We start from the raw sequence: 12,928 nt of genomic DNA, 5'->3' as shown, positions 1-12,928 counted from the left end.
GACACGATGGTCTCAAGTTCCATCCATTTTCCTACAAATGACTCAAGTTTATTCTTCTTCATAGCAGAATTGTACTCCATTGAGTATAAACATCACCATTCATTTGCTGATGTACACATAGGCTGCTTCAAGCAGACATTAGGAATTGTGCTGTTATAAACATTTATTATATAATATTTAAACAGCATAAATTCAATAACTGAGTTTTTAACCATGCCTAAAAAAAGAACAAAATCATAATGTATATTTGAAATTATTTACAGTCTTAGAAAATGATGAGAAAGGCACATTCTATGTTTCCTGTTGTTTGTTCAAGCTTTTTCTCAAAAGATTTTACAGTCTTCATATTCATATTGAGAAAATACTTTTGATTTCACTGGTAACAATTTGTCTTAAGCTACATCTGTGTAGCTTTCCATTCATGACATTTGGAACTACCTAGACATATTGCCACTTAGACCAATGCGAAAGGATCAATAAATTCACCTCTCCCCCACAGAACAGCAGCTATAAACATATAAGCAAATAAAGTAGACATCCTTGCTCAATGTAGGACAGATATATTCAACTATCATTCAGGAATTTTAAATATTTATGAATGGAGCTTTCTGGACTCCTTCCTAGATACTTCTTGTTTCAAAGATCATAAATTGAAAACAACAGTGATGTTGGATATGAATGAGCAAAGTATAGTCCGCTGCCTGTTTTTATAAATAAAGTTTAATCAGCACACAACCACATCCATTATTTTCTATAGTGTCTGTGGCTCATTTTGCCCATCATAGCTGAGAAGTTGCAGCTGAGACCATATGCCCCACAAAGCCTGAAATATTCACTATTTGTTTCCTTATGGAAAAGTTTGCAAAGCCCTGAGCTGTACCATTGCCTTGAAGCTCTGGTCTCATAATAAGAATGCCATGGATCCAAGAGAGGACCCATCTCCTGACTCCCTATCCAGGGCTCATGACATCACAACCAGGCTTCTCCTGTCTTTAGAAAGCAGCATCATCAGTAGACAGACCAGTTGTTAAAATATGGTAGAGGGATGCACCCTTAACTAACCTCCACCTAACCATTCCTGTGGTGACCTAGCCACACCATCCTTCTGAGACCTCTGCCTTGTCAGGCAGTCTTGCTCCTGCCCCTCCCACAAGAGCTGAAGCTCACAGGGACACAGATGCCTGTTCCTCTAATCTGTCTGCAGTCGTCTGCTATGGAAATTAATCTATTCGATTATTTATTAGGTAACTCAATGAAATTTTGGTAGTGAAAGGAAAAGAATGATCTTTGATGCAACTTAAGTTTGGCCTGTCACAAAATGTGATGAAGATGAGTCACTCACTCTATAAACAGAACTATCAGATAGCTATCAAAGATTACAACAATCTAGGATTTCATATTCATATTATTTCAAGGTGTAGTTATATTCTAAAAGCACTTTTTTATAACAGCAAATAGTACATGGACAGATATTCTTTTTATAAGGATCATTTAAAGAACTCATTCAGGGAGATCAAAGCAAAAGTACAGGCCTTTAGCCTATGTCAAAAGACTGACAAATAATTTACATGTCTTAATTCAAAATAAAATGAAAATGTTTAGGTCTACATGTATATTTCTATTTACAATAACCATCTAACTTTTTGCTTTATTTCTATTTTTAAGTACCAATATTCATTCTTTAGGCTAAGAAAATATCCACTATATTCTGATTTAATGTTTATAGTAAAGTATTAAGACCATGGACAACTTCAAATACTCCCATAACTTGGCAAGAAATCCCAGGATAGAATCAATGTCTTATTTAATACACTTTAATTCCTAGGAATGTAATGATTTTATATCTGGGTCCACAACTCATTCTTATCAGGGAAATGGTCCACTAGTTTTATTGGGGAAAATCTTTCATAGTCTGAGAATCAATGAAAAACTGCCTGCAATACTGCATTCATGCTGAGGCTTCTAGGAGAGTTGCTTCCAACTACATGATGATCCTCCAAAAGGACCACATGGCTATCATTGTTCAATCTCTACATTCCCAAGTGGGTCAAGGTGAAATAGTAGAAACAGTGAACTGCGAATTTTCAAGTGGATGTAACCCTCAACTTGGAAGTTAATTTCCTACATGACTTTGTCTTAAGTCTGTTGGGCACTGTCTTCTCTGGATGGGTAGAATGAAGGTGTACTAAATGAACCATAAGGTGCCCTTTGCAGAAGAGTCCGAAGACACCATGGCAGGGTTGGCCTTGCTACCCAGTTTTCTACTGTGATGTTGAGAGTCTCATGAACTGGGCTTTGTGCCTCGCTCTGACATTTCCTCACTATGTGACTCTGAACTGGTCTTTTTATTCTCCAATCCTCCCTTCCCTTACTTACAAAGTGGATACAATGATTTAGGACCTTTCCAAATTGTAGCCCTAAAGTGAAAAGAAATAGATGGGATGAGGAATATGAATGTGCTACATATTCCTTTGGATCCCATACACATATTATTACTAGGAATATGCCTGCTAAAATATAGTTCACCTTTGCTTTATGGCATTGAAACTAAAGGTGATTCTAGTAGCCTTGTAACATGAAGGTAACTCTAGTTTTTGAGATAAAAGCATTGCATTCAAATGCCAACTGTACCATCTGCGATGTAGGGACCTTGATCAGTGACATCTTTTTTCTCTTTGCAGTGATGACATCTCCCCTTTGGAACAGGTGGGATGACAAGGTCTGTCTGCCTCCTGCCTGAGATGCACCCGGGGCACAGTGTATGCTCATTAGGCCAGCCTGAGCCTTTCCACTCACCTGCACATGTTCAGAACAGAAACTATGCTGGAATCATAATGCAGAGATGAGGCCACAACCTTGGGCCTGCTTGTGAGATTGGTTGTAAACTAATTCCGAAATCGCAGATGGCCAGACTATGTCATCCAAACCTTTATTTTAGTGGCAAAGTAACCTGGGGTCCAACAGAAAGCAACCCTTCTGCTCTTTCACTGCAGAACTATTAGTGACAGAACCCTGGGGACACATGGGCCACAGGAGCCACAGAGGGTCTGAACAAGGTTGACAAACACCTGGGCCTTTGGAAAGGCCTAAAGACAGATTTAAAGAAGACCTTGCTCCTCGAGGAACTTACCGGAGGCCCTTGAATTCCTGGTGGTCCAGAAGCTCCTGCGATTCCATCTGCTCCCTTAAAACGACAAGGCAGATCGGATTAGTTTATGGTGTGCCTGGGCAGAGGTCCTATATAGCCTCTTTAGCAGATGTGTAATGCACACATCTTCCGCACAGCTGCCAACACTAGACAGGTTGCAAAAGCCCTGCTTCTTCCCCATCGGGTCGGGTTGTTCCCTGAGAATGCAATGATATTGGAGGAAGAAGGCCCACATTTCAGGAAGGGCTGGGATGATTAATCAACCAGTCATTCCCAAGGCAATAATGGTAAATGGTCTCACTTCCTAACAGACATTTTCAGCTAATGTTAGAGAACATTTGATGGTAGGAAACAAGATCTGAAGAGAAAGATCAGGAAGACAATTTTTTATGTCAATCAAGAGATGAAGAGATGGATAGATGGAAGAACTGTACACAGGTAGCTCAGCAGTGCAGTGTTCTCAGGCACACATCTGAATCAGGGCTCTTGTGTGAGCTATTCCCCTGGCCTGAATCTGAGCCTCTCTGTGTCCACAGCACGCCACCCCCATCCTCCAGGTCTTAGCTCAAGTATCCTTTTCTTAGTATGAGGATTTTGTCCTACCAGGCCTGCAATTGCAAGCCCTTGCCACTCACCACTCCGGTACAATCTGTCCTTTTTCTGTGTACTTTTCTCTGAAGCACTTGGCAACATCTGATGTCCTAGTGTTTATTGATTTGGTATTTGTTTGTCTGTCTCCCTCCTCCCATACACCTGCTACATCACAAAGTCAGGAATTTTCTTTTTCTTTTCCTCCTGGAATCTAAAAGAGCACCTGGAATATACTGGGCACTCAGTCAATATTTCTTGAATAAATGGATGAATTGGGAGCTGATCTGGCTGAGTGATGAAAGCAACTATTCTGTAGATGAATTCAGCTCCCTGCCTCTTAGTGGCATTGATTGGGTCACACATGATCTGTAAGCTTCAGCTTCATTTCCAGTAACAGTTAAAAATTGTCTCCCATACCATAAGGAGACGAGGAGTCAACGAAGCAGTGCTTAGTACAGCACAGAGGGTATTGGTTAGGTATGAACCTTCTCAGATTAAGAACCTCTGTGTCCATATCCTGTTTCTCCTAGGCTAGCAATGGAATCCCAGGCAAGGTAATTATCCCTTCCACATACTATTTCCTTTGTAAAATGCAAAAACAGCCTACAATTTTTGCATGAGTTGTTAAAAGATTTCAATAAGTTAATATGCATTAAGAATCAGCCAGCACCAAGAGCATCCTATGAGCTCCCCGTGAAGAGCTATCCATTATTACGCTTCTACTGACTGACTATTCAAAGTCCAGGGACAATACTATTAACCAAATATGGAAACGTGAACAAGCAAGCACTTTATTGATACTGATCCAGCAGTCTTCATTTAAGTGTTTGACATATATTTATTGAATGCCTATTTTTACCAGGTGGTAGTCAAGTTTTAGTAATATAGAAGAGACTGCACCATGGTCTTGGACCTCAGAAATTTGATATAGCAATAGAAAATAGGTCTTATTTTCCATGGATGGCCAGTTTCTAGGACAGAATCTACGTGGTTTGGCTCCATCTCTTCTACTAAGTGAAGACCCAGGAAATATTCATGAAAAAAAGAGATACTGATAATATTTCAACAAAGAGCATAAGGCTTTTGGTTTAATTATATATTTAGTCAAAAGCTAACAGGACAATAGAGTTTCCACTTCAAATTTGGATATTTCTACATGATGTTAGCAAACATTTCTGGAACTAGAAATGGAATTTTCTTGGAAAATTGCTGAGTTGAGATTAAATTCTCTCCTGCAAAATTGAGAACAATGTAATAGTTTTATCTAGAGGAAAGACATTGATTGAGAACCAGAAAATAAACAAGGAAATGCCTAAAGCATTGGATATCTTGGACAGGCCCTGACAAATAATAGATACTCAAGGAATGGCCCAGAGTAAAAACAAACAAACAAACAAACAGCAACAACAACAAAAAACAAAACGAAGACCAGGTGCTTCTGTGTGCCTGGCTGCTGATCCCAAAGAGGCAGCTGACTCAGTATCCTCCCTCAATGGCAATTAGCAGTACAAGGGATGACACAAAATAGTAGCCCAATAAACATCTGCCAAGTGAACAGAAAGCATTAATCAGTTGAAGACAGACAAGCTGGCTTCTGATTATGATTGTCTCTGAGTCTCAGATGCATCCTCTAGTCTGAGAAGCCAGAGGCCATATTCCACACTGTCCCAGAGTTGTAAGTTACTGAGACTTCCAATGAGAAGAGGCCAGGATCTCATCCATACTGGAGATATGTTACAAGGTTTTGAACTCAGAGGATGAAGTGGGGATGAGACTTTAACTTGAGCTCCCCAGCTTGTAGGTTGAACAGGGAAGCTAAAGTCTTCATGACACAAAATTATCTAACAATGAACCGATTTTTTAAAACAAAAGTACCTTCTCAAATGTCTCTCTTTGCTAAATGCTAGTGTCTCTCTTTCCAATACTCAGTTTCACCACTTTTGTCAGTTTTTCCTTTTGCTGACTGTCAAATGCTACAAAACCCAGTAACATATGCAAATGTAATGCAAGCCATTTAACAATGTGAATTCTAAATCTTGAAAGAATTATAAAATTTCATGAAGTTAATTGATAGCAAATTCATCCGTCCCTTACAATATCCTTCAAAAAATGTGCACAAAGCAGAGTTGGATCAGTTAGGAATCAAGGCTGAGAAATTAAAAAAGATAATAACATCAGAGCACTTGCAGAGACTGAGCTGGATATCAACAATTTAAAGTAGGCTCTCTGAAGAACTAATAAAGCTTTCAATACTTTCATAGATGAATTTACCTTTTGACAAGTACGCTGTGAAAGTTAATCATGAAGTGGAAGAATGCTGTTTCACGACCTCATATGATTTTATTGAAAAAATACATTTAAAACAACTTCATTTGTTCAAGTAATTAACACAAAGTTACCAATAAGAGATGTCAGTGAGATTTTATTTAAAAAGAAGACAGAAAGTTTAATTTGGTATATTTAACTTCATAATCCCAAGTGAACCTCTGTTTCACAGTTTCTTATGACACAATGGTCTATTTGAAGTGAGTTCCCTCTCTGGGGGCTGTTAGGCATTAGTAGCCCTCATGTGCAAAGTCTGGGAGGGGTCTCATGGAGACAATCCATGGACATTCAGGAAAATTCTACAGGCTCATTCTAAGTCCCAGAACTTCTCACCATAGGGCAAGTCCCCATGAGAAAGAATTTTTTTGGTTAATTTTCATTTTCAAAACAAGAAAAATTTCCCACTTTTATTATTATACATTTGCAATGCATAATGAATTTCTTAACCTAGAAATACACAGGCTAAATCCATCCCTGCCAGTGCTCCTAATCCCAAGGGCGTTCTAAGTACACTGCCCATCAAAGCCACAGGGGTCCCTCTGCATTCTCCCAAGGTGATTTGGGCCTGGGACTTTCAGTTCATCCTAGGGCACTCTTCGGGGTTCTTAGGGGGTCATCCCATCCTTTCAATGAGATAGATCCAGTATGATGCCAACTCCAGTGAGTGTGCACTTGTGCTGAACATCAAGGCCAAAGGGGAAGGAGATTAGAGATCTTACTTACTGGTGGCCCAGGGATCCCTGGGGGCCCCATGAAACCTGGAACTCCAGGACGACCCTAGGAAGACACAAGCGGTAATTCTGTAAGCAAGTCTTTAACCTTGTAAGAACACCAAATTTTAGGCAACTATCTAGAATCCACCTTCTAGCTCCATTAACAATTTAAGTTGAAGACACAGAAAAAACAATCTATTTTTCCTACATTCCTAGTGCTTCAGGAGGTGAAGAAAGTAGTTGAAAATACTTTAAAAGAATCTGTCTTACATGGATTTGCTTCAAAATAACATAGAGGGAGCAGCTGTGGAGAAGTGGCTGAGAATACAGATGGAAGAAAAGTGGCCATAATATATGGAACCTGACTTGGCTAGGTGCTCGGTCCCCAGGTTCCCAACAGCTACTGTAATCACAGTCAGGACACTGGGCCAGAACCATTAGATGGGGCAAGGGTCAACACAGATGGACAGAAAGATCACATGTCATCATTGCTCCCTTCTTAACACTCATTAGAGAGAGCCCAGCAGCCTGGTGGCACCAACCAGAGCCAGGGGTTATTTTACCTGGGTCCGTGTGTGTTACACAGTAGGCATGCAAGATTCAGTCGGAGGGAGGAATGGGGCATTGAAGGATGACTTTCGGTGACCAAGAGGTAGCCAATAAAAGATTACACAGCAAAATCAAAGAGAAGGGGGAAAGGTGGGTCCTTGGACACCTAGGGAAAGGGTGGGTGGCTGTGCATCTGAGAGGTTGAGATGGAAACCAAGAACCCCTATTTCAGACTTTCCTACTTCAGGCAAAAGAGCAGCCAGGGCTCGCATCAGAATGGAGGACAGGGGCTGCAGAGAGGAAACAGGAATCTGTACTCAAGGTGAGCAATGCACTATAAAGGAAATTGTTCCTCACCTGATCACCTTTCTGTCCAACCTCACCATCTGCACCCCGCTCTCCTGGGTTTCCCTTGGAAGAAAAAAGCAAGAAACAGAAAGAAAGGTCAATGAAATTTTTACTAGAACTACATTGCAAAAGGCCAAACAAAAACCACGTCCATGCTTCCATCCATCCATCCATCCATCTTTCAACAACCTCTTACCAAGTTACTGCTGAGTTCCAGGTATGATGCCAGCAGACAGAGAAACAAGGCCTGACTGGGGGTTTGTTGTTGCAATAGCCTAATGGGGTTTTGGGTACCATGGGCCAGCATCAGGAAATGAGGCTGGGAAGGCAGGCAGGGCCCTATTCTTTGTAAGTTCAGTGTACCAACTCCTACATCCAGACTTCGCTGTAGGCCTTGGGCTTTGTTAGAAGATGCATGAGCACCCAAAGCTTAGCTGTGACTGTGGTGATAAGTGGGCTAGAAGGTCTAGGTAGAGAAGAGCAAGGAGGGGACCGGGTGTTTCAGGACTGAGTGAGAGAGAGGCGGAACCTGCCACGCTCATGATCTGGCAGTGCAGGTGTGCAGGGAGGAGGAAGGGAGTAGAGAGCTGAAACGCTGGGAAGCACTGAACCGTGGGCTTTGGGGATGGCGACTCCCTGCGCATGCCCTGTGCTCCCTCTCTGAGCAGCTGTGTAGTCTTGGTGTGCCACTCCCACTCTCACAGTAATGGTCTTTTAATCCACCAAAAAGAAAACCAAATGGCACTCATCCTATGAAATGCTAGGCAAACACAAGCAAATGGTACATAGAAAACAGCATGCAAAAGTGAGAGCTCACAAAGGTTAGTGTAATTATTGTTGCGGTTATTTTGGCATTTCAATCCAAACTTTGTGATTTATTGCGTGACACTGGGCTACGCTCTGTCTTCTTCTACATCATAATAACAATGGCATCTTGTTGCAGGACTGTAAGCCTTAAAGTACACAAAGTCTACAAAGCGCTGAGACTAGCAAGAGACTCGACAAACACCAACTGTCATCCCTCTCTTGGCATCGTCACTGTGAGCAGGGTCATCGCTGTCACTGTCATCATCACTGCCATATTCATCCTCACCACTTAGGGTCACCCACTGCCACCACTACGGTCCTGCTGTCTTCGCTGTCCCCATCATCATTTTCACCAATCGTTATCAAAACACGCGGGATACGCAACCTAGCAAACATATTTTTATAGTCTAACCCTAGAGGTACCATTCGCGGGTTCCAGTGTGCTACCTGTTGCCCACCACAGCTCCGTATGTACTGTGTTAACCAACACACTTCTGTAGAACGTTATTAGACTGAAGCACTTCAGTTCCTTTAAAATAACGCATTCATTAGGCAGTAAAGTGAGTCCTTGGCAGAAGTCTATCCTGGCCTGTTTCCATTCTTGGCGCTCTCAGCTTTGCATACTTGAGCAGCTCACACACACTCTCAGGTCTCAGTCACCCGGTAAATGAAGCTCAGGGGCAGCATAGGCTACGAGGGTCCTTCTGGGCCAGATCCAGACCACTTCCTCACCGAAACATGGAGGCCAGCCCTCTTTCCAACCACCCATAGAGCAGATCACTGCTGGGCTGACTCTATCATAAGCCTCCCTCTCTCTCTGCCTCTGTCTGGGGGAAATGGGGAGGGTTAGGTTACCCAGGCCCAGCAAGTGCTAAACCCCACTGTGTAGAGGGGGAGAAAATGGGTTCAAGAGGAAGAGCATTTGTTCTCACATTTTGCATGTAATTATATCTACTGCTTCTATATCTTTAAAGCTAGCACACAGTCTGCAGGCCAGCTTTATAATCAATGAAAAGCAGGGACAAAGAATAGCACAAAGCACTCTTGACATTTAGGACAATGGCCTTAAAGGTAAATGTTTTCCTTTCAAATTTTAGGCCTCAGCCTGTCTTCAGAGTGGTTCCAACACCTGGCAACAATGAAAATGTCATTGGCTCAGGGCCCCTGCAGTTGTCCCTGTCTCCTTGCCCACCACAGACAAAGACTGAAGCAAACACAGCCACCGCCAAGCCTGACTCACTTCCTTGCAGAGAAAGGGCCTGATGTTTACAGAGCCCCTACTTTGCCAAGCACTCTGCCAGGGCTTTCCACATGAGATGCATTAACTGTGTATCTTTGTTTACATTCTGAGCCGATGCCAAAAAATTTAATATGTCTATGATACCTACTTTAGTCAGTAAAACTGCTTTTGACATAACCATTACTAACAAACTATTAGAAAAAAATCTGAAGACCAGACAGGTTAAGTCATTCAACTGAGGTCACACAGCTAATCAAGAGCAAGGTCTGGAATCTAATCCAGACTGGTCTGTCTGTTTATCAAATTTCCAGGCAAGCTTTCCCCACCCAAGTTATTTTCCTGCTACTTCTTTAGGCCCTAATGCATGGTCCCACTGTTTTTATAATGTCAAGAGCACTGCTTTTACAAGTGGGAGGCCTGATCCACCAGACTGACCACATGCCAAGCTTGATACAATGTACTGGAGATGTAACAATCAACCAAACACATAAAAACCCCAGTCTGTCTGGAATTTTTATCCCAGGGAGGTTATTCATTGATTTCTTTACTAACTCGGTTCTCCTCGGAAAATGTTTACTGGGGAGCCCTTGTAAAAGCTTAATTCTCCTTGTTGAAAATAAGGGTACAGAGGCCCTCATTTTCAGAGCACTTCAAGAAAACTTGTTACTTTGAGTTCTTGGTCTGCGTCCTTGAAATGTCTGTAGATCATTTCAAAAGCTGGATAAATCTCCTGCCCACTTTATGACCAGGAATCAGGACTGTCTCTCTCAAGATTTAAGGTCTGTATCTTTGCAATATAACCAGCAAGGAAGATAACAGCTCTAGCTCTCAGTTCCTAAGGGAAAGCAGGAACTTAACTTGGGCAGATCCAAGGTGCAAAACTACCTCTTGTCAGCTGGATGTGGTAGGGCAGCCCGTAATCCTAGCACTCTTTGAGGTTGGGGATGGATCACAAATTTCAGCCCAGCTTGGGCAATTTAGAGACTTAGTGAGAACTTGGTTCAAAATAAAACATACTGCAGGGGACACTGCTCAGTGCAGAGGCCCTGGTTTCAATCCCCAGTACTGAAACAATAAAACTTACCTCCTTGTCATAAAGATAAGAGACATTTATCTTGCCTCTCAATAAGGCCAATGAGCTAGTGCAGCTGGCCAGCCCAGTTACCAGCTGAATCTGGGGTGAACGAGGGTGACAAGTGTTGCTACCAAGCCCTCCAACTTGAGGACCAGTTACTTCGAATCCTGAGCACATGTGCAGTGGCAGCTGTTCTAGCAGCTCAGCCCTATAAAAGAGGGAGTTTTCTTTCTGACCCTGGAAGCTCTGAGCCAACCTCTGAAGCACATCCCACTCTGGCTTCATGATTATCCATTAGGAAAATTTTTTTCTCTTTCACTTTATGGTTTTCGGGATTGGGGAAATGTTCTGGTTTGTTTTCACATGTATTTAATAGTAAAGTATTATAAATATTTACTAGAGCCATTCAATTGTATTTTCAATTACTTAGAGGTTACCTTTGTACCAAGGGCTGTTCTCAGGTTGTCTGCCTTTGTGGGTCTATGGGACAGGTGATTTTCTCCAGGGGTTTGCAAACTATTGAGGCCAAGACCTCAACTTTATAAATTAATATGTCTCCGCTACTCTCAGAACAAGCTGAACTTTTGCATGCTGCTACTCTGCCTAGAAAATACTGTCACACAGATACTTGGAAAATCCTGCTTATTCCTTTAAGACACTAAAATCCCACTCCCTCCAGGCAGCCCCCACAAATTACTCCCTGACCATGGTGTTAGTTTTCTTAAAATCATTTATGGTTCTGACACTGTTGTAGCGGCAATGAACTGAAATGAAGCAAGAGTTATGAGGACCACAGCAATTGCACATATTAAATGTTTCCTACATGCTATGCTTTGTAAATTTTCTCTTGTTTAGTCTTCATATTTTCTTTGTGAGTTAAGCTATGCATTTTTTATATAAGGGACTGAAAGGTCAGGGAAATCAAACAAATGCTCAAGCCCTATAATTAGGAAATACATTCATTCAGCTAATGGAAGGCAGGGCAGATTAAGGAGCCATTGGCTTCCAATGCTCAGCGTGTCTCTACTGCTTGGAGGGCCACCAGCCTCTGTTTAGCTTTTCTGAGTGTCACTTATCAGCTTGTAATCTCTCTCTGCCCAGGCACAGAAAGCCTGGTTCCAGTCTGACCTCTGTCTGTACCTGCTGACTTGGAAGGAAACTGTTGAAGGGGACCTTGGTGACAGTCTCTCAGGACTGAAGCATCTGTGATTGGAAAGACATGCCCACTTCTTAAGAGAGAATGGAGCGAGTGGCTCTGGGTGTCTTTCTGGGTAGGATGATTCCTGGGGGTCTTTTCTGGCAGTGATTATACCAGTAGTGTTTGCCTCCCTAGACTAACCCAGAACCTCTAAGACAGGATTCCTGCTCATTAGGGTGTCTTCAGGGCCACCACAGACTCCCTGTAGACTCCATTACCTGGTAACTGAATGTTCAGTGAGAAGAGAATAAAATGTTTTTCATGGGGTATATAATTATCATCATCTCCAGTGTGAGAGAAATGGTGTTATATCTGACAACAGGAACACATGCTCCCAGGGTCACTGCTGTGATTGTTATCTTTTCTCTTTTCCCTTGGCATGGATCATAATCATTCCAGAAGCCACACTGTCCAGAACCTGTTCCTTAAAGGAAGTGTTTTGTGCAGTTTCAAAGCTCTGTAACTGACTGTGGTATTAACCTGCTCAGCCCAAGCCCCCAAAGAGAGAAGCTACAAATGTGTAAGATAAATCTTGGGGAAACTCCTTTCTAGATACCAAGTGACAACTGCAAAGAAATGAACCAACCTCTCTTGAATATGCACATTACAAAAGGATGCTAGAGCAGTTATACAACATGGGTAGCATTTTCAGCTACAAACCATCTCTGTGTTCACAAGTTTGGCAGAGATACTGTTTGGTAACTGACAGAAAGTGGTATGGGATGAATGAAGAACACAAAAATTGGCTTCAGTTTGAAAGCATGAATCAAGAAGCAGACCTTTGAGTTTACAGAGGATGCATTAACCCCTTTGTGACTCGTTTTTCTGGCAATAAATGGTGGTAAAGGGCAAATTATTACTGTGACGTTAATTACCACAGCGCTGACTAAAGCACCTAGCACCACTGGGAACTGTCCGTGGTGCTGGTGTTGCC

The 12,928-nt window shown here is 42.1% G+C and overlaps 1 protein-coding gene across 2 annotated transcripts in view; it reads right to left on the bottom strand.

The window, feature by feature from the left end:
* Nucleotides 1–12,928, bottom strand: part of Col22a1 (collagen type XXII alpha 1 chain) — a 254,572-nt gene that overhangs the window by 39,466 nt on the left and 202,178 nt on the right. For both annotated transcript variants that reach the window (XM_021251585.2, XM_087187298.1), the window contains 3 exons: nucleotides 7,684–7,737; nucleotides 6,788–6,841; nucleotides 3,131–3,184 (listed from right to left, as the gene is read on the bottom strand). In XM_021251585.2, the coding sequence (XP_021107244.2) occupies nucleotides 3,131–3,184; nucleotides 6,788–6,841; nucleotides 7,684–7,737 (162 nt within the window). The remainder of the gene's footprint in view (nucleotides 1–3,130; nucleotides 3,185–6,787; nucleotides 6,842–7,683; nucleotides 7,738–12,928) is intronic.

Source organism: Heterocephalus glaber, unplaced genomic scaffold (genome assembly GCF_053883595.1).
Source record: "Heterocephalus glaber isolate CG9 unplaced genomic scaffold, H.glaber_assembly_v1.0 deba00000281, whole genome shotgun sequence".
Taxonomy (NCBI): domain Eukaryota; kingdom Metazoa; phylum Chordata; class Mammalia; order Rodentia; family Bathyergidae; genus Heterocephalus; species Heterocephalus glaber.
The sequence above is the reverse complement of the archived record's forward strand: the minus strand, read 5'-3'. Positions and strand labels throughout refer to the sequence as shown.